Source organism: Physeter macrocephalus, chromosome 19 (assembly GCF_002837175.3).
Source record: "Physeter macrocephalus isolate SW-GA chromosome 19, ASM283717v5, whole genome shotgun sequence".
NCBI lineage: Eukaryota > Metazoa > Chordata > Mammalia > Artiodactyla > Physeteridae > Physeter > Physeter macrocephalus.
Window position 1 is genome coordinate 49,289,239 of NC_041232.1, and position 18,242 is coordinate 49,307,480.

The following is an 18,242-nucleotide window of genomic DNA, read 5'->3' on the forward strand; positions in this document are numbered from 1 at the left end:
TGGATGGACCTAGAACCTGTCATATAGAGTGAAGTAAGTCAGAAAGAGAAAAACAAATATCATATAATATCGCTTATATGTAGAATCTAGAAAAATGATACAGATGAACTTACTTGCAAAGCAGAAACAGAGACACAAATGTAGAGAACAGAGGTGTGGATACCGAGTGGGGGGAGGGGGAAGGGGGAGGTGGGTTGAATTGGGAGATTGGGATTGACATATGTACATTACTATGTATAAAATAGATAATTAATGAGAACCTGCTGTGTAGCACAGGGAACTCTACTCATTGCTCCGTGGTGACCTAAATGGGAAGGAAATCCAAAAAAGAGGGGATATTTGTATACGTATAGCTGATTCACTTTGCTGTACAGCAGAAACTAACAGCATTGTAAAGCAACTATACGCCAATAAAAATTAATTTTAAAAAGTAAAATTAAATTAAAATTAAAAAGAAAAGATTCAAGTGCTGGTAGAAACAGAAAAATTGTTTTTATCAGAAAACTGGCATCCTGGGGAGAAGGTGGACTCGTGTCCCAAAACCAACTCTGAAGATTTTGCTCAGCCATGAATATTTTTAAAGGGAAAAAGGGGGATTAATCTCAATTAATCATTGAGATGAGGGTCAGCTTCATTGCCATCTCCCATTGCATGCAGGCTTGTCAACTCCTTGTAATCTTTCTTTAGATGCTATCTTGTTCTTACAGTTTGTTCATAGGATTACTGACAGGGAAGCTGGGGAAAAGATTTAGTCATCTGTTAATTAATTATTCTTCATTTTTACTTCTTTGATCTAAGGAAAGAACCAACAGGTTAAGCAAGGTATTGTGTGATCAAAAGGTTTAAAACAGTATGCTTGGGCCAGAGATGAGTAGGGCATGAGGGTGCCTGGTTTAAGGTTAGTTACAATATAGCTTTGCTAAAGTGACAAGACAAAAGGAGCTCTCTCCTGCAGAGAACTCTTTCCTGCCAAAAGCTGCTTTCGTAGGATTTGGTTACTCCCTCCCTGTAGCTACTGGGGATGGTGGTTTCTTCCCTCTACTTCTCCTCCCACCTCTGACTGATATCCAGAGGTGACTCACCTTTTCTAGGGAGAGCAGCTGTGTGACTTACGGCAGAATGTGTGTAATGCAAGAGTCACATCTTTCTCCTGGGGGGACCTTGTGTTCCCCACCAGGCAGGTATATTTTCATCAAATTCAAGTAGGCTATTACCCAAGCTATATATTAGAAATATTTGTGTCTTAGTTTAGAAGTTTTTTTTTTCCCCCTCAGTAAATGAAGGGCCAATTGTCTGTAACAGATTATGTTTATTATTCCCCGGGGGTCCAACAGACTCTTCTTCCTAGCTAACCCTCTTCTTTATTTTCCATGTAGTTACCTAATTTTGCCTTCTCCTACCCATTCTCCTGACTTAACATTTCCTGTGATTCTTCACTGAGGCCATCACACAGCTGACCTTCCCGTCACAGCATCTTCAGTGAACAGTCCAGATTGTTTGTGTGGTATTACCAGAGTCAAGTGCCATCCTCTGAATAAGCTGCATGTTCGTGGATGCTTCTTGACATGGAATGAAATTTCCTTAATTGCATTCAGATTTCAGACCATTGCTGTCTTTTTCTCCTTATCTGTCATCCCAACATCTTGTTTTAAGATGACATAACTATTTTGGGAGGTATACTGAGAAACTGGTGTATGGCAAATATTTTTAGTACACGTGAAATAGAAAATAGTTTTAGATTGAATGTTGATTCCAGCTCATCAAAGTCTTATCATAGACCAGTTTTAAAATGTGTGTGTGTGTGTGTGTGTGTGTGGAGAGAGAATATGTATATATATTTTAAGTATATTCCTGGAATACTTGTCGATAATAATAGCACTCATTATTGATGACTGCTTGTATGCCAAGCATGTTGCGTAGTATTTTGTATGCATTATCGCTTTTCTGTCCTCTGAGAACATGAAGCAGGTTATTTACCTCCATTTACAGATGAAGATCTTGAAACAGAAGACCTGAGACACTCAGTAATTTTCCCCATGTATTACCTAGGTACTAGCAGACCCTCAGTTCTAACCAAGGACGGACTGATTCCTGCATTAGTACTTTTAATCACTGGACAAGCCAATCAAACATTAACTCATTGTATCTTTAGGTCATCACTGAGTGGTCTTCTCACGTCATCCTTTAGGCAGCACCAAGAGTCCTTGGCGGCAGAGAGAGAGAGGCGGCGACAGGAGAGAGAAGAAAGGTTGCAGAGAATAGAACGGGAGGAAAGAAACAAATTCAGGTAAGACGGATTTTAAGATTTTTTAAAGAATGAACTGAAAATTAAATCACATGCCTTCACCATTGCATATGGTTAATACTGGTGTTAAAGGGTTAGGAATTAATATGCTTGCTTCCGATGCTGTCTCTGTTTTCAGGGAAGAGCAGGACTATGCCTGAAACAGGCTCCATCTGGTTTGTTATGGCCTGTCTTCCTTTAACCTATGGCAGAAAGCACAGCCAGCCAGCCAAATACAATTAAGGACTTGTGTGTTCTTGGGTCCTTCGTCATCTAAAATGGTTTTATCCAGGCCTTTCTGAAGGCAGAGAACCTAATAGTCTTAATTAGCCATTTCCCCCAAAGCTACTCATGTTTTATTCATATTCTATTGGACGCCTAATAGAAGATGCTTTTCCCACTTTCTGGTTTGTTTCTTACTCCCTATAGCAATATTTCATATTTTTTAAGCAAAACTTTTTCCTTCTATGGGGGAGAAAGAGACATTGTGCTGATTACTCCCAGCCCATTGTCCCCCTGATCTCTCTGGTCTCTGTCCAGTTCCAAGGATGTGTTGTTTGGTGTGGCCCACTCCAGCTTCCGTGTCTTGGCCTGTCTGCCCCGCTGAGTCCAGCATCACTCCTTTTCTCCTTAAGCCAAATCAGCTGTCCCTGTTGCCCCCATCCTCCCAGTCAACCTCCTAACACTCCCTTCGCCTGGGTTCAAGCTGGGCAGTGCTTTATAAAACGCCGGACACTTTTCTTACACATTTCATTCCTTCTTTTGTCCCCTTTTGTCTTTTTGTCCCCTTTATCTTTACCCTACTTCCCTCTTGCCTTCCCCATCTCCTTCATCTTCCCATTCACCTCTCCCATAGCTTCCACACTCTTTCTTTTTTTTATTTCTCTCCCATCTCCACTTCCTTTTTCCTCAGTTCACTTTTTTGGGAAAAGTATTCCAATTGATTACTCCCAGTGAAATCTACAAAGAATGTAAAACATTGTCAATGAAGATTTACAAGTTCAATAATGCTTTTTTCCAGCAGCCAGGAAGAGTATGTATAATTGTAGAAATGACCAAAACATGAGCAGAGTTGTGAACTTGCCTTGACCGTAACTCACTACTATATGAAAAGAAGTATCCCAAGTCTGTGGGTGAAACACTAATCTTGACTTTTGTAAGATGGGGCTAATGGGCTGCATGAAGTAAATCAACATCATTCTCATACCATAATTGTGTGGTATACCTTGAGCTGTCAGATTTCTACGAAATGATATATGGAAAGACCAGACCTGTATGCACCATTTCTCATGAGGTAGCTCTGGAAGTTGTCACTTTTGGAAAGACCAATTTGTAAAACCACTGGAACAGGTTAGATGCTTCCTGATTCAGTGCCTTCTGAGAGATTCACATATTTCACCACCAAATAGCAGAGAATCTGACTGAAACACATGGAAAATTCAGAGATTAGCTTATGCATGTAAAGATTTTGATTGAAAACCTCTTAAAACAGGGTACCAGTTCTGGGAAAGATGGAATCAGCACACTCCCTCCTGTCTCTTCTACCACATCACTCAGCGCAACCATAAATCATGGACAGATTTAAAGCATGGAGCTCTGAAAACTCTGAACTGTAAAAGGGAGCAGGTGAATTGGGGATGGAGACTAGCATTCAAAGCTCCACCAAACCAGTGAGAGTTTACCATTTTTTCCCTCCAATATCACATGGCATGTACTCAACAGCAATCCAAAACTCAGAATCACATACCAAGTGTGAACTGAAAGAGCTCTAAAAGGTCTCTTTTTCTGGACTGGGGAGCTGCAAAAGGAATTCCTAAGGGTCAGAGAGTTGAGAAGTTTCCTGTTTTTTCTTATTTTTTTCTTCTCTCCTACCCCAGCCTCCAAGCAATATTGTTACAGAAGCACAGTGATGGCAGCAGTGTCCAGGCAGGCGCCTAAAACTCTGAGGAAGGGAACCCTTCCTGGGATGAGAAGAGCATGACTGCAAGAGCACTTTTTTTCCTCTCTTTGTCCTCCTGCTGCATTGCCCTATATGCAGATAGAATTACTGAAAGTCTGCAGCAGTGCAGGGAAAATAAAGCCCAAGCTTTCTGGCTAGAGGACCAGGAAGGCAGACCCAGGGAATCCAGAAAATGATGGGAAAGTCACAAAGAGTAGAGAGATCAAGAGAGCAATCCTGAGATCATCTCTAGTTTTATGCACATGTGGCTCAGGACCTAAACAGCATACCACAGGCTTTGAGAACTAAGTACAGAGTGGAACACACTCAGGTCCTAGACTGGCCACTGGGTGGTGCATATAAGGGCCTGATATGAATAGCACTAAAAATATTTGAAAACTGAGCTAATTTTGGAACCAATATCAGAAGGCAGTCAGAACTTGCCAGCTGAGCTTGACTTAGTTGATTGCCTGCTAAAAGAAAACAATCAAGATTCTTCATAGAATTTACATAAGACCCAGAGTCTCATTATAAACTACTTAAAATGTACAGAATGCAATCCAAAACAACTTGTCATAGAAAAGCAGGAAAAATCTTAAAGGAAAAGAGAATCAAAACATGCTAACCACAAATGGACATAGATGTTGTCATTATCAGACAAAGACTTTAAAGCAGCTATTATAAACATGTTCTAAGATATAAAGAGAAATACTCTGGAAACAAATGAAAAGTCTCTGCAGAGAAATAGAAGATATAAAGAAGAACCAGGGCTTCCCTGGTGGCGCAGTGGTTGAGAGCCCACCTGCCGATGCAGGGGACACGGGTTCGTGCCCCGGTCTGGGAAGATCCCACATGCCGCGGAGCGGCTGGGCCCGTGAGCCATGGCCACCGAGCCTGCGCGTCCGGAGCCTGTGCTCCGCAACGGGAGAGGCCACAGCACTGAGAGGCCCGAGTACCGCAAAAAAAAAAAAAAAAAAAAAAAAAGAAGAAGAACCAAATGGAAATACTTGTAGAACTGAAAAATACAATAACCAAGATAAAAAATTCATTGAATGGTTTCAACAGCAGAATAGAAATGAGAAAAGAAAGAGTCAGTGAATTTGATGTTAAAACAACAGAAATTCTCCAATCTGAAAGACAAAACAAAATATTGAAAAAAATGAACAGTGCCTCATGGACCTGTGAAACAATACATCTAGTATTTATATCTTTGAAGTCCCAGAAGAATAGGACAAGAGTGTGTTGTAATATATATTCAGCACACATGTTGGCAGAGTGAGAATTAGACCCGGGCAACCTATCTTCAGAGATCACGTTCATAGCTATTCACTATTTCCTCTTGGTCATAAAAGGATCTCACTCGTCATTTAAGAGCATAGAGAGACCCTGGCAAAATAATCCTTGTCCAGAAAGGAGTGCTGATCATCGGTAAAGACTGCAGAGAACTATTAATTATGATGACTTCAGTTCCATTCTGAAAATCTGAGGATGTGAATGAAAAGAAATTCAAAGAAGGAAATAGGAAAAACTTTATAGAGTAGTCCCTGGGATTACCCAAATGGCTGATCCTTTATCAGCCACTTCATTGATTTAAGTTAATCATGATCCTTGTGCTTTTTTCCTTGCAAAGCATGCTTATCTGTTGTTATTTTTGTCGAGTATGATCTTAAGTTTCCTGGGTTACAGGAAATACTATTTCTAGTGTGGTAAGTGATGAGAATGGATGTTTATAAATGATAACAAATTTGTGTCTTTGTTGCTTTTTCTCCCCCTCCTAACCTGCTTTAGTTGCTCTGACTTACTACCCCTTTATATCCAGTTATCAGTGCGCAGAGGGGTGGAGTACTTAAGCTACCTTGTGAGGTAGAAAACTGTGATGTCAGAATTCTCCAGGAAAACAAATGGTTAACTGAGAAGTGACTGACCACACAGTCTTAAACTTAGATTCAAGTTGGAACCTCTCCAGTAGGAACAGAAAAACAAACATTAAAATTAGACAAATTTGGACATCTTGTGGATAAAGACAAGAGAGAATGCACAAAGCAAGAGCTTCCAGTGATCCCTGCTTAGAAACCGAGAATGTGAGGGATGCGGAGAAAGAATCCTGGGCCCTGGAAGGAATGTGCAAACTGTAGAGTGCAACACAAAATGGCCAAGACACTTGGGCCCACTCAGATTTAATTCTTGAGATGAATGTTGGGGAGTTACCAGAGCTTGATTGTGTGTTAATCACTTCTGAAAGCTATTGCTTGCTTGTCATTGCCATATTTTATTTATGAATTGTTTTAACTTTTAAAAATGTTTTCATCTCCCCTCCCCTCATATACTTAGTCTTCTTTCTGAAGAGTAATTAGCAAAGTCTCTGAATGAATCCAGTAATCCCATGTTTTCATCCCTGTGATTTTGTAGAAAACTCATTATATTTAGTACTTTTAAAGTATAGCCTTTATTTTTTAAAAATTCAGTGACAACCACTTTCCATTTCTGATACGATAGTGGGCTTTCATTATATACTCTGTTAATAATTTCTTGGCAATTTTATGAGCATCTAATTCTGTTCTTTTCCTTCCCCCATTCTGTTTCTTCTGCATATTTCCATTAGCCGAGAATATTTAGACAAAAGAGAAGAGCAAAGACAAGCAAGAGAAGAAAGGTTTGTATATCTCTTCTTTCCCATTGTAACCAAATGGCACGTGACTTTGCACTCAACCAAGCATGCAGAGGAGACTGTGTTAATTAAAATATAATAGCTTCACCTAAGACACCTAAGACCTTGGGTACCTGGCATTATGCAGAATAGAGTGTCCTGGTTATCTCAATTTTCCAAGGAAGTACAGATTTATTATTTAGTGCCACCATGGTGTGAGATATGTGTCTGTTCCTCCAAAACTGTTCACCAAATAAGCATATTAGTTTGGCATATTGGCATATGGTATACATTTTAAATGCTTTGCACCACCACTGCTGAGCCTGGGTTAGGTGTCCCTCCTGTGTGTTTCCAAGTCACTTGTTCAGCATTTCTTCAACAAATATTTGAGCACACACACTATGCCATGCACTGGCTGGGGTGCCACACCCTCCTGAGACTCTCCATGGAGGTGCCTGATCATTTGCCTGTCTTCCTACTGAACTGTACTCAGTTCCTGGATGGCAGGAACCATACCTGATGTTCCTTGGTGTCCCAGTGCCTGCCACAGGGCTTGCACATAGCAGGCACTTAAGAAGGATGTGTCGAATAAATGAGCAAAGGAACCAACAGCTTTAAAATATTTAAGCTGTAAACCATTTCAATGTTAATTTCAATAGCAACATACTTTGAATCCCATTAAACCATGCCAAGTTAATGTATTCAGTGTCTGGTAAACTTAGATGAGCACAGGAAATTGTTTTTGGAAGTAGACCAGCAAAAGGCAAGTTTACCCCCTAGCATTGTACAGCCTGCAGTTATTCCCTCCACCACCAGATGGGGTTACTGCATGGAGCTGAAAGGCTGAGTTCATGCCAGAGCCAGTCAGGAACCTAACAGTCTCTGAATTATGCCAATAAAAAGTGGAATTGTGCTAATATTTTTTAGACACCATCAGCTAAATAGATCAGGACAGTCTGAGGCAGGGAAGAGGTGGATACTGCCTGTGTTCAATTTAAAAATTAGATGCTTACGTCAGCCTCATAAACAAAACCATGGTGTTGCTTTAATTCCGGCCTTCTGTTAGACTATTGCCATCCTGGTAATCAGTTGTGGACAGCAAGTTTAGAGTGAAAGATGCTGGCAAAGAAACAAAGAGACTTCTTTTTGTCTAATTAGTACCTGTTTTTGACATTGGGGGACATGACGTATACCCAGGTTTAAGAAATCAAATTTTATTTTTTAGATTCCCCACCAGATTCTGCACTTTTTTGAACTTTTGGACATCTTGACTGTCATGTAATGTCTGCACAGGCAAGTCCTCAAAGCTCCTGGAGAGCTGACCAGGTGCTGTGTCAAGGTCTGAGCTGATTCAGACTGACCTCGAATTTTTCCCAAATCACTTAGGGCTACTCCCTCTTTCCGAGTATTATTTACTGCTCTTTTCCCCAAAGTAGAGCATCACTTATACCTGGAAAATTCATGCAGAGGAGTTTTCCACTCCTCTTCTCTCCCTTCTTGTTCTGCTCTCCGTCCTCAGCCCCACACCACCCATCTGCCTGGGCGTTCTTAGCTGGTGCAGGAGTGGGCTCTCCATGGCTCCACGGGGGATTCCTTCCTTCCCCAAACCTCCTTCCCCCAGAGGTTTGGGGAAGCAGCCAAGCATTTTCCTTTGATTTGGACCAGCCACTTTTCCTGGTTAGTTGGCTGCCTGAATTACCTGGTAAAGATGGAAGTGAGGGAGATATACTTTTATCCCTTGTTGGAAAGCAGTTGGGAGTTCCTGTTAAGCCAGGAAAAGAAAAGATTTCCAAGTATAATGGAATTTGGAAATGGATGGGAAAACTAATGGAGATCAGAGGTGGAAAGAGACATGGAAGAGGACGCTAACTCTTCATGTTTGTTTGGTCCCATGACTCTTACCCCTAATGCAAAGACTCAAAAAGACAGCAAGAGGCATAGCAGAGGGTTTTTGAGGTTCGTATCATCGAGTGTAACGAGATAAATGTCATTTTGCTATTTTGAGGGGTAATGGATTTAATTTTTAATTTTAAAATTTCATTTCATGTCATCTCATTCCATAATTTCAGGCAAAGTGTTTTATTGATAATGGTGCAGACCCAGAGTAAATTTCTGTTAGGTCTGTTTCTAATTTTTTAAAGTATTATAAGAGAGAATCTCTCTGATATTGATTGACTTGACATTCATGAATAATCCTTTTTTAGGAGTGGTAAGGGATGAGATGCAGGCTGGGAACTATTGGAGTGGGGTGGGGGTCAGGGTGGAGAGTAGTCTGAGGGAGACAGTGGGACATGGAGAGAGGAGGTACCTTATGGGAAACAGGTTCTGAGGACAGAGTGCAAGGGGGAAGTTGGGACTGGACAAGGATTTGGGAAATTACGCATGAAAGTGATCATGAAGCAGTAAGAGAGGGTTCTGAGCACGGTCTGTGGACAGAGTAGGACTTAGAGGGAGCCAGGTTTTGATTTAATGTAAGGTAGAATTTCCGAGTAGTTGGGTGGCAGGAAGAGTCATTAGTAAGTCGGTGTAGTTGAAAGTCAAGCAGGGTTTCTATCGGACCCTGCGAAAAGAGATGATCATATGTTCCCTTGACGGCAGTACTGGCCCTGCCACCTGCAACCCTGGTGGGTATTGAGCTCATGCCAAAGTTTGTTTCTGTACCTCCCCCTGAAGTATGAGTGCCAAGAAGGTGGGGTTTTTCTTGTGTATAATTAAATCTCTAGTGCCTACTGCAGTTTTTAGCACATGACAGGCACACAACAGAATATTTAATAAATAACGAAAAGACAAAGACATGGACAGAGGCAGGACAACGAGACTGTTTCAACAAGGGTAGCAAAGGTGAAAAAGTCTTTTGGGGGGCTGTGGTCTGTGTATAGAAAATCCAGTGCTTTGTACCTGGGAGGCTACATCAGAGTCTGTGGGTTGGGGGTGGTGATGCTAGGCAGCCAGAGATGTGACAGTCATCAGATGGGCTGGCGGGCTCCTAGATCAAGTACCACTTAGAGTCACTGTCTAAGGGAAGGTTGGGACATAGGTCCAGCTTCCTCCCCAGGTTCTGTGGGAGATAGCTCTCCATGCCGGGTAGCCTGGCTTTCCCCGCGCACGCCCGTTTACCCTCCCCACTCTGGCCCATCTCGGGGGAACACTGAAAGATTTAGTGGTTCTTGACACCTGGGTCTCCCCACCCCTGCCATTTTTTAAAGTTTTTAATTGTGGAAAAATACACATAACATAAAATTTGTTGTTTTAACCATTTTTAAGTGTATAATTCAGTAGTGTTAAATACATTCACGTATTTGTGCAACCAGCCTCCAGAACTCTTTATCTGTAGAACTGAAAATTTCTACCCATTTGATAAGGCCCCATGCCCCTTCCCCCTGCCATTTTTGTTTACCATGTAAACATCCTCGGAATGATTCAGATTAACCCCCTGACTCTCCCCCTGTCTAAAGGATCCTCAAGGATGACATCTGTGAGCCGAGGGGTGCACAGGAGTAGTCTTCAAGTCATATCTACCCAGAACCTGGATGAGCCACCCCTGGGGTCCCCCGGAAAATGGGGTGAACCCTTTGGCTGCCAGTACATACCTGCTAGCTTGGCTGCCCACAGGGAGGGGAATGGAGAGGCCAGGTCCAGGGCCGGGCCAGCTGAATGGAGGTTAGTGATGGGTTGTCCTCCTGGCCTGAAGCCTTTTGTGTGAGGCTTTCTTACCTCTCTCCCTGGACCCTTCTGATTTTGTTAGGGCACTGTTTCCCTCCTCCAGGGTTCCGATCTCCTGGACATGTGTAGGCCCCTTGGTTTGCACTTTGTTCCTTCCTGTCCCCCATCCTGTCGCAGACGGCTTGAACTCCATGTGGGGACACCTGTGCTCAGGAACTCCTCCTGGGCTCACAGCATTCCTGGCCTTCCGTTTGCCCCCAGACCTTTTAAAATATGGGCTCTGACTCTTGCCCTCAAGACCACTTTCTTCCACGTTTCCTGTCACTTCCACAGCCAGGTGGTTTTTCCTTGCTGGTCTGAATCAAGTTCAGAAATATCTTCCTTTTGGTCCCTCTTGCGCTTTTCGAGGGGTGACATTGTTGGCAAGGAAAGTCCAGAGTTTCTAAAGCTTTCTTTCTGGGTCTAGCTTCACCCGGTAAGGGTGACACAGACGTTTGTAAATGCAGATCCGTCCCATGTCTTTTATCAGAGATTCACCATGAAAGTACACTCACTCCCCACGAAAGTGCAATCAGCTGGCTCTGCCCCCTGGTGCCCTGGGCTGCAGGGAGACGTACAGGTAGGCTACTGCTTGGCAGGTCCCTCACTGCACACTTCGCCTGCTTCCCGTCGGCCAACGAATGCACAGTGCCGAAGCAAAGAGCAAAGGATGGTAATCTTCCTGGTCTCAAAAATCCTATTATCTGCTTGTTGAAAACAGACCTACACACGTGAAAAGATGACTACATATGCCAGGCAGTAAATGTAAAATGCCATCTGAGTTGAATGGGCTACATATCCGACATGAGTTCAGAGGCAAAGGCCAGGATCACTTCCAGGTGTGGTGGTCAAGGCAGGCCTCCCGGAGGGAGACGCGTGTGCGAGCCTGTCCTGAAGGGCAGACTGACTGCCTTGGGACCGGCAGAGAGAAGGGGTGATGATTACGGACGCGGGGGGCCACGCCCTCCGAAGGATGGACGAAGAAACGCGTGCTTTTTAAATGCATTCTTTTGAAAGGTTTTACTTGTGCACTCTGCCTTTCTTATCAGGCTGAAGTAAAAGTGCGGTGTGCAGTGTCTGGGGGTGGGGGCTTGCCCACTGGAAGAAACTGAAGCAGTGAACCTGGATGGATGTGAGGGAGGGTCTGGAATAAGCTGTTTCAAAGTTTCATGGTGGGTACGATGGTCAGAAACCTGCTACAGCTGAGTTCATAAATTTATTCCTGAACAAATAATGGTGGGTAAAATTAGCAGACATCTGGAAGAGGCACATATTTCAAAGTTATTTTGGTCTGATCTATAAAGCACACTATGAGGAAGATGATTGGTAGCTGGTCTTAATAAACAGTTACTGGGTTCTGCCTGCCTGAAATGCAAAACAGATGTATCTTTGTTCTTTTAAACTGACTTTGATGAATAAACTATATGTGACGTCAGGTCCAAGCTATTGGATGTCTGAGTCCTACTCAGAAATATTTTAGAATATAAAAAACTTTCCATGGTCGACACCGAGAGAACAAAGTGAATTCCAGCCACATTGCTGTTAGCATTGAAGCAGGTTCAGAAATCCAGAGAGGGCTTCGTCCAACAACCTTTTGGTATTTTGGGGCATTGTTCCTCTCTGCTGCACCAAGGCACCCTCGCATTTCACAGCTGCGAGCTCTGAGGGAGTGTGGTTTTCAGCTGTCACTGCTGGGGCTTTTTGATGGTCATTATTGCTGTTTTGCTTGCTGGTACAAATGTTTCCTAAAAGAGCAAAATAGGATTCTGCAGCAGTGATCTAGTATCTGGAGACTGTGATGTTGCCACTTCCCCCTGTTTGTTTGGTTATGAATGATGCAGGATTTTTAATCATTAGCATCTTGGCTTTGCTGGGTGTTTTTGGCAGACGGGCCCTCCAGCCAGCCCTGCGCTGTGCTCTGTGCATCAGGAAACCAGCTCACTCTGCAGGTGTTTCATCCATAAACAAGCATCAGCCACGGGCTCCTCTTTCTTTTTACGGAAACCCTTTGGAATTTAACTTTCAGATACAAATACTTGGAGCAGTTGGCAGCTGAGGCGCATGAGAAGGAACTGAGAAGCCGGAGTGTGAGCCGGGGCAGAGCTGACCTCTCCTTGGACCTGACCTCACCGGCAGCCCCTGCCTCACCCGCCCCACTGAGCCGTTGCCCTTCATCTCTAGACTCACAAGAGGCTCTCACGGTATCATCTTCCTCCCCAGGAACAGCTCAGCATCCCCAAGGTGAGTGCAGGGTAGAGGGGAACTGATGAGTTCATTAACATCAGACAGGCTTCTTCTGGGCAGCAGTAACCATTCCTACGTGCAAACTCATACGGAGAGGCAACTAATGGGAGGCTTTGGGGGTGACTGTGACCTGAGCTGTCCCTAATAACTAGGGGTCTGCAGAGCCACTTACTAAAGCAAAATTATTTATTGTAAGGATTGCAACGTGTGATCATCGAAAAGGGAGAATGCCAAAAATAAGACCTACTTTGACATTTAATCCTAATTCACATGGTAATAAGTTAGGATTAATTTATTACTCTAATTTGCATGTTATTTATCTATTGGATCTGCCTGATAAAGTGACCCCTTTTAAATGTTTCTCCCATAAGAATTATTGGTCTGGTTTAAGTTAAACTGATGGAGGATAAAATTAATCAAAGTGAGCAAAGAAATGTGGTCCTCGTGAAAATAGAAGTTAAATACTGAAGAAGAAAGAAAATAGCGTATAGTAAAGATGATTGGCACATGGTGTGGGGTGGGTGTAGATGCCTGTGTGCAGCCAGACAGGCTCTCCCTGGAGAAAGTCCCTCTCGTCTTAGCTTATCTGGAGAAAAACAATGATACTGTGCACTGCAGCCTTGGAGCTTCCGCAGTTTTCCTGATGGCTCTGCGAATTGTGGGTCCGTTTTCTTTCACATTATCGGGGAGGATGGTTCTCGGCTACAGGCACCTAACACTGCATGTTGACTAACGCTGCCGCCAGAACTGTTTGGTTTAATTGAGTGTTATGGCTTGCAGCCTGATGTAGACTTAGCCAACTGAAGACAACAGAGACACTAAACTTTTAACTCTATGAGGGTTGACTAAATATGGCGTAAAGTCTAATTTAAACAAGGCAGGACTCCATGACCTCAGCAGAACTGGATGTAATGGAATAATCCTGTCTGTCCAATTCTTTGCTGGCTCGCTGAGCCTCAGGGCCCAATCTGCTTGAGCAGGCTGGTTGCACCCCAGCTTCCCATCACATCCAGTCACTCTTGGTCCCTGAGCCACGGAAGATTGTCCTGGGCAGATGGCTCAGTCATAATGAGTAATGTCAGTCTTAAAATGTTAAGACTCTGCAAATCAGGAAAACAGACTGCTCTGTAACAGCAATGTGCTTTCCCTACTCTGTCTGATATCACTGCTCTGTCTAAATTGTGGTATTTCCAGAGGCAATATAAAAAATATTCCCCTGCAAAGCTGTGGCTCAGGACTTAATCTTGGGACTTTTAACTCTAAGAGTTGTATCTGCAACACTTTACAGAATGGTTTTGTACAAACTGTGAAGTACAGAATGGCCCCAAGCTGAGAAGGAATTGTCAGTATCTGTAAATATTGTTTGTCCTCAAGATTTTTAATCTGCTTGATGTTTGTGGCAAAAAGACACTTCCTCAAGCATTTTGTACAGTTATAGTCAAACTTGAGGCCATCCTATCCCATTAAAAAGACAATATTTTAAACTTCAGTAAGAACACAGAAAATACTGATTTTGTGTATACATAATATGCATTTGGGGAAAATAAAGTTATTTCAGTGTGCTTTCAGAGAGAGAAATAGCAAATGTCATTTTCCTTTACAGAGAAGGGATTAATAGAGACTAAGAAAATGTTTGACTGAAATCACACCATAAGTGGTATCTGCATCAGAAAAAGGAATACTGGGCTTCAATTTAGACATAATTACAAATTAATAAAATAGCATTGAGGTTTGCTTTTTCCTTGGGGGGAGGGGGGAAGCAGTGGCTCTTGTAGAATCTAGAAGTGCTGTCCATCATATGTTAACTCATTATCATCCAAATCATTTGGAACCAGCAAAGTATTCTAACACCTTGTCCTAATACATAACTGAATCATACAACTGGAAATTCTAAGGGTAGAAGAAGAAATGCTATAAGAGGATGCTGTCAAAGAGAACCGCTGAAGCTTCCTTCTGATTTGGAGCCTTTGCCCTTATGACAGAAGCCTTTCTGTATATATGACAGAAAGGTTTTTCTCAGCCTGATTTGTTATTCTTGGAAGAATTCTGCCAGCTCCCAATTAATAGTCTAAACTTTTCCCATTTTCAAAGTTCAAAGTAATTTTTTGCCGATCCCTAATATTTAGAATATTCTAACAGCTGAAGGAAGAATACAAAATATAATCACACATCCAGATGTTTGTCCTGCACCAAACACCTGGCACGTGGGCCAAACATGCCGGGGGTTGACTCGCTTTTTCACTCTTTATCCTTGTGGAGTCAGACGCTAATAATTCATCTCACATTTTTGTAGTGCTCAGTGCCTTCCTTCCAAATGCTACTATTTAATACCTTGTGGTGCCTCTCAGTAAGTAGGGGAAATGCTATTATCCGTGTTTTACTGAGGCTCAAATAGATGGAAGATGTGCTTCAGATCTTGTTGATGCCATGCTGAGAGTAAAACCACTGCTTTGACGTCCAACCAAGCCGTTTATCAGGGCATCATGGTGCCATGACATTTGTGGTGGTTCTCCCCTGAATACCATGCCATCCCCTTGCTGACCCTCTCCCCAGTATCTGTAAAAATTGTGATCTACATTTCAGAATTATATCTGTTAAAAAAAAAAAGAGAGAGAAAGCAGGTATTTGTTCCTGAATTATATATACCTCAGGGTTAAAGGTCACTTCGTGAGTGCTTACTTGGATTCTGGAGAACTTTTGATAGCAGAAGATATGGAAACATTAAAGCTTTCTTTACCTTTTCTCTTACAAAATATATTTACAAAGAGGGGAGGGCTAATGGTAAAATACCTGTAGCATTATGTGCCATCTAGTGAGATCTTTCATCCAAAAACCTTCCCAGCTGTAACTTTTGTGTAAATTATACCAGTGCTCCCACCATCAAGTCAGCGTGTGCTTGAATTATTTTTCACCTGGCCCTCTTGTGGTTCACAGCACGCATTTGTCCCAGTGGTCCCTAAGCTTGGTGGTGATGGTCTGAATATTTTTCCTTTGTGTGAAACTATCAGGCCCAAGTGATGAACAAACATATACGTGTCTTCTCATTTTCACTGTGCTCTAATTAACCGAGACAGCCCCCATTTTAGGTAAACATGGAAGGGCCTCGCTCTTCATCCACTGCTTTAATTACCCTTTCCTTATTTTCTCTGAGCCCTGGTGGTATCCATCAGAATTTCTATAATAAGTTTACTTCCTATTATTTTAAGAAACTTATAGATGACTCTGGAAACAAGTTATTCTCACTAGTTAGAGAAAAAGGCACTGTGTTCTTATTGGGCTAGAGTTCTTCGATGTGACCCTTGAGGAGGTTATTCTGAGGATTAAAGATAATGATAATCTCTGGACCCACAGTGATGTCAATACAGCAAGGTAACCTATCATGCCAGTGGGTGTCAGATCTAGGTAACCTATATTGTGGAAACACAGTGGAGAAAACCAGTCATCTCAAAACCAGGTTGAAGATGGTCCCTGCAGGGTGTCCCAAGGTTGAACTGCCTTCTGTGGAGGCTAGAGCTGTGTTCTTTCCAGGCTCCCTGGCTTGCATACCTGAGTCCCTCCTGAGGCTAAATGGAGAGAAGTGACCATTTCCCAGTAAAAGGAAGCTGCTTCCAAGAGTTTACAAGGTGCTTTCATTCACTGATATAGCCATGAAAGCATACATAATGGCTAGATTATTTTTATTATTATTTTTTTTTTTTTGCGGTACGTGGGCCTCTCACTGTTGTGGCCTCTCCCGTTGTGGGGCCAGCGGCCATGGCTCACGGGCCCAGCCGCTCCGCGGCATGTGGGATCCTCCCGGACCGGGGCACGAACCCGTGTCCCCTGCATCGGCAGGCAGACTCTCAACCACTGCGCCACCAGGGAAGCCCTATTTTTCTTATTTTTAGCTCAATACTCTCTATTTTGCACACAGAAATAATATGTTAGAGATGCATTTAAAGTTTTTACCGTACTCTATTAATTTTATGTCAAGGATAAATATGTTCAACAGTGATTTTTTTCTACCTGTAATCAATTCCTAGATATTTCCAAATATCTCATTGTTTGGCCCTGGAGATATAAAATATGGCTTATATGGCCATGGCCTATTCACCAGCACTCAGCTGGAGGCACTTACAGAAATTATGGACATGGTATACTAATATTTTCTCTCACAGATCCAAACATTTAAAGTACTGGTAAATACGATAATTCCTCTAGCTTCCTGATCTTAACACCTGGAAATAAAATACAGACATATAGTTATCAGTTTATTTAAATGAATAATCATTTTTCATCATTTTCATTTGTCATCATGGCTGTTGTCATTGTTACCAGTCATTGACTGAGCATCTTTGTCACCTTCATTGTGTAACATGTTTTCAGTTTCCTTCAGGTATAGAGACACTCTCCTAGGTTACCCAGTCCACATGGCAGAAATCAGAAACGTCTGGCATCCTATTTCCAAAGGGCACGATAGCGATGGAATAGCGTCAATCATCAGCCTAATGCATGCTGGTGCCCTTGCATAAAGCTTTTGGACACCTCCAGTCTAGTATTTCATGAATTGGCAGGAAACGAGATTCCTTGTGGTTCTATGACTCAGGGCTGCCCCAGCTCCCCATAACTCACCTGACTGCTGCTACTTAATGCCATTTGGTCAGTGAGACAGAATCTCTTAGGAACTCAACCCAAGGCCAAGGCCCTGCCTGCAAAACCTGCTGTGGAACTTTTTTGAGAGCCTTCACGAATCATTGGGTTTTTCTGCTTGCCATTTCTCTGTCTCTAAGAAATGGAAAAAGGCAAAAACTTTCCCTTTTTTCCTCCTACAGAGAACGACAGTTGCCTGCAATGTGTTTTCTTGTACCAAATATTAAAACATTAAATAGTCTTGAGTTTTTTTAAAGCAAAGTATAAATCTTACTGAAGTATACTTAAGTAAAGATAAGGCACAGAATGGCATTGGGAAAGTTTGTTTTTTTTTTAATTTTTAAATTTTATTTTATATTTTTTTATTTAGCAGGTTCTCATTAGTCATCAATTTTATACACATCAGTGTATACATGTCAATCCCAATCGCCCAGTTCATCACACCACCACCACCACCACCCACCGCTTTCCCCCCTTGGTGTCCATACGTTTGTCCTCTACATCTGTGTCTCAATTTCTGCACTGCAAACCGGTTCACCTGTACCATTTTTCTAGGTTCCACGTATATGCGTTAATATACGATATTTGTTTTTCTCTTTCTGGCTTACTTCACTCTGTATGACAGTCTCTAGATCCATCCACGTCTCAACAAATGACCCAATTTCGTTCCTTTTTATGGCTGAGTAATATTCCATTGTATATATGTACCACATCTTCTTTATCCATTCGTCTGTTGATGGACATTTAGGTTGCTTTCATGACCTGGCTGTTGTAAATAGTGCTGCAATGAACATTGG

The 18,242-nt window shown here is 42.4% G+C and overlaps 1 protein-coding gene across 14 annotated transcripts in view; it reads left to right on the top strand.

The window, feature by feature from the left end:
* FHOD3 (formin homology 2 domain containing 3) overlaps positions 1 to 18,242 on the top strand; it is a 546,814-nt gene that overhangs the window by 387,337 nt on the left and 141,235 nt on the right. For 13 of the 14 annotated variants that reach the window (XM_055080580.1, XM_055080572.1, XM_055080570.1 and 10 more), the window contains 3 exons: positions 2,153 to 2,287; positions 6,826 to 6,876; positions 12,599 to 12,813. In XM_055080580.1, the coding sequence (XP_054936555.1) occupies positions 2,153 to 2,287; positions 6,826 to 6,876; positions 12,599 to 12,813 (401 nt within the window). The remainder of the gene's footprint in view (positions 1 to 2,152; positions 2,288 to 6,825; positions 6,877 to 12,598; positions 12,814 to 18,242) is intronic. The other variant, XM_055080573.1, reaches the window with a different exon arrangement.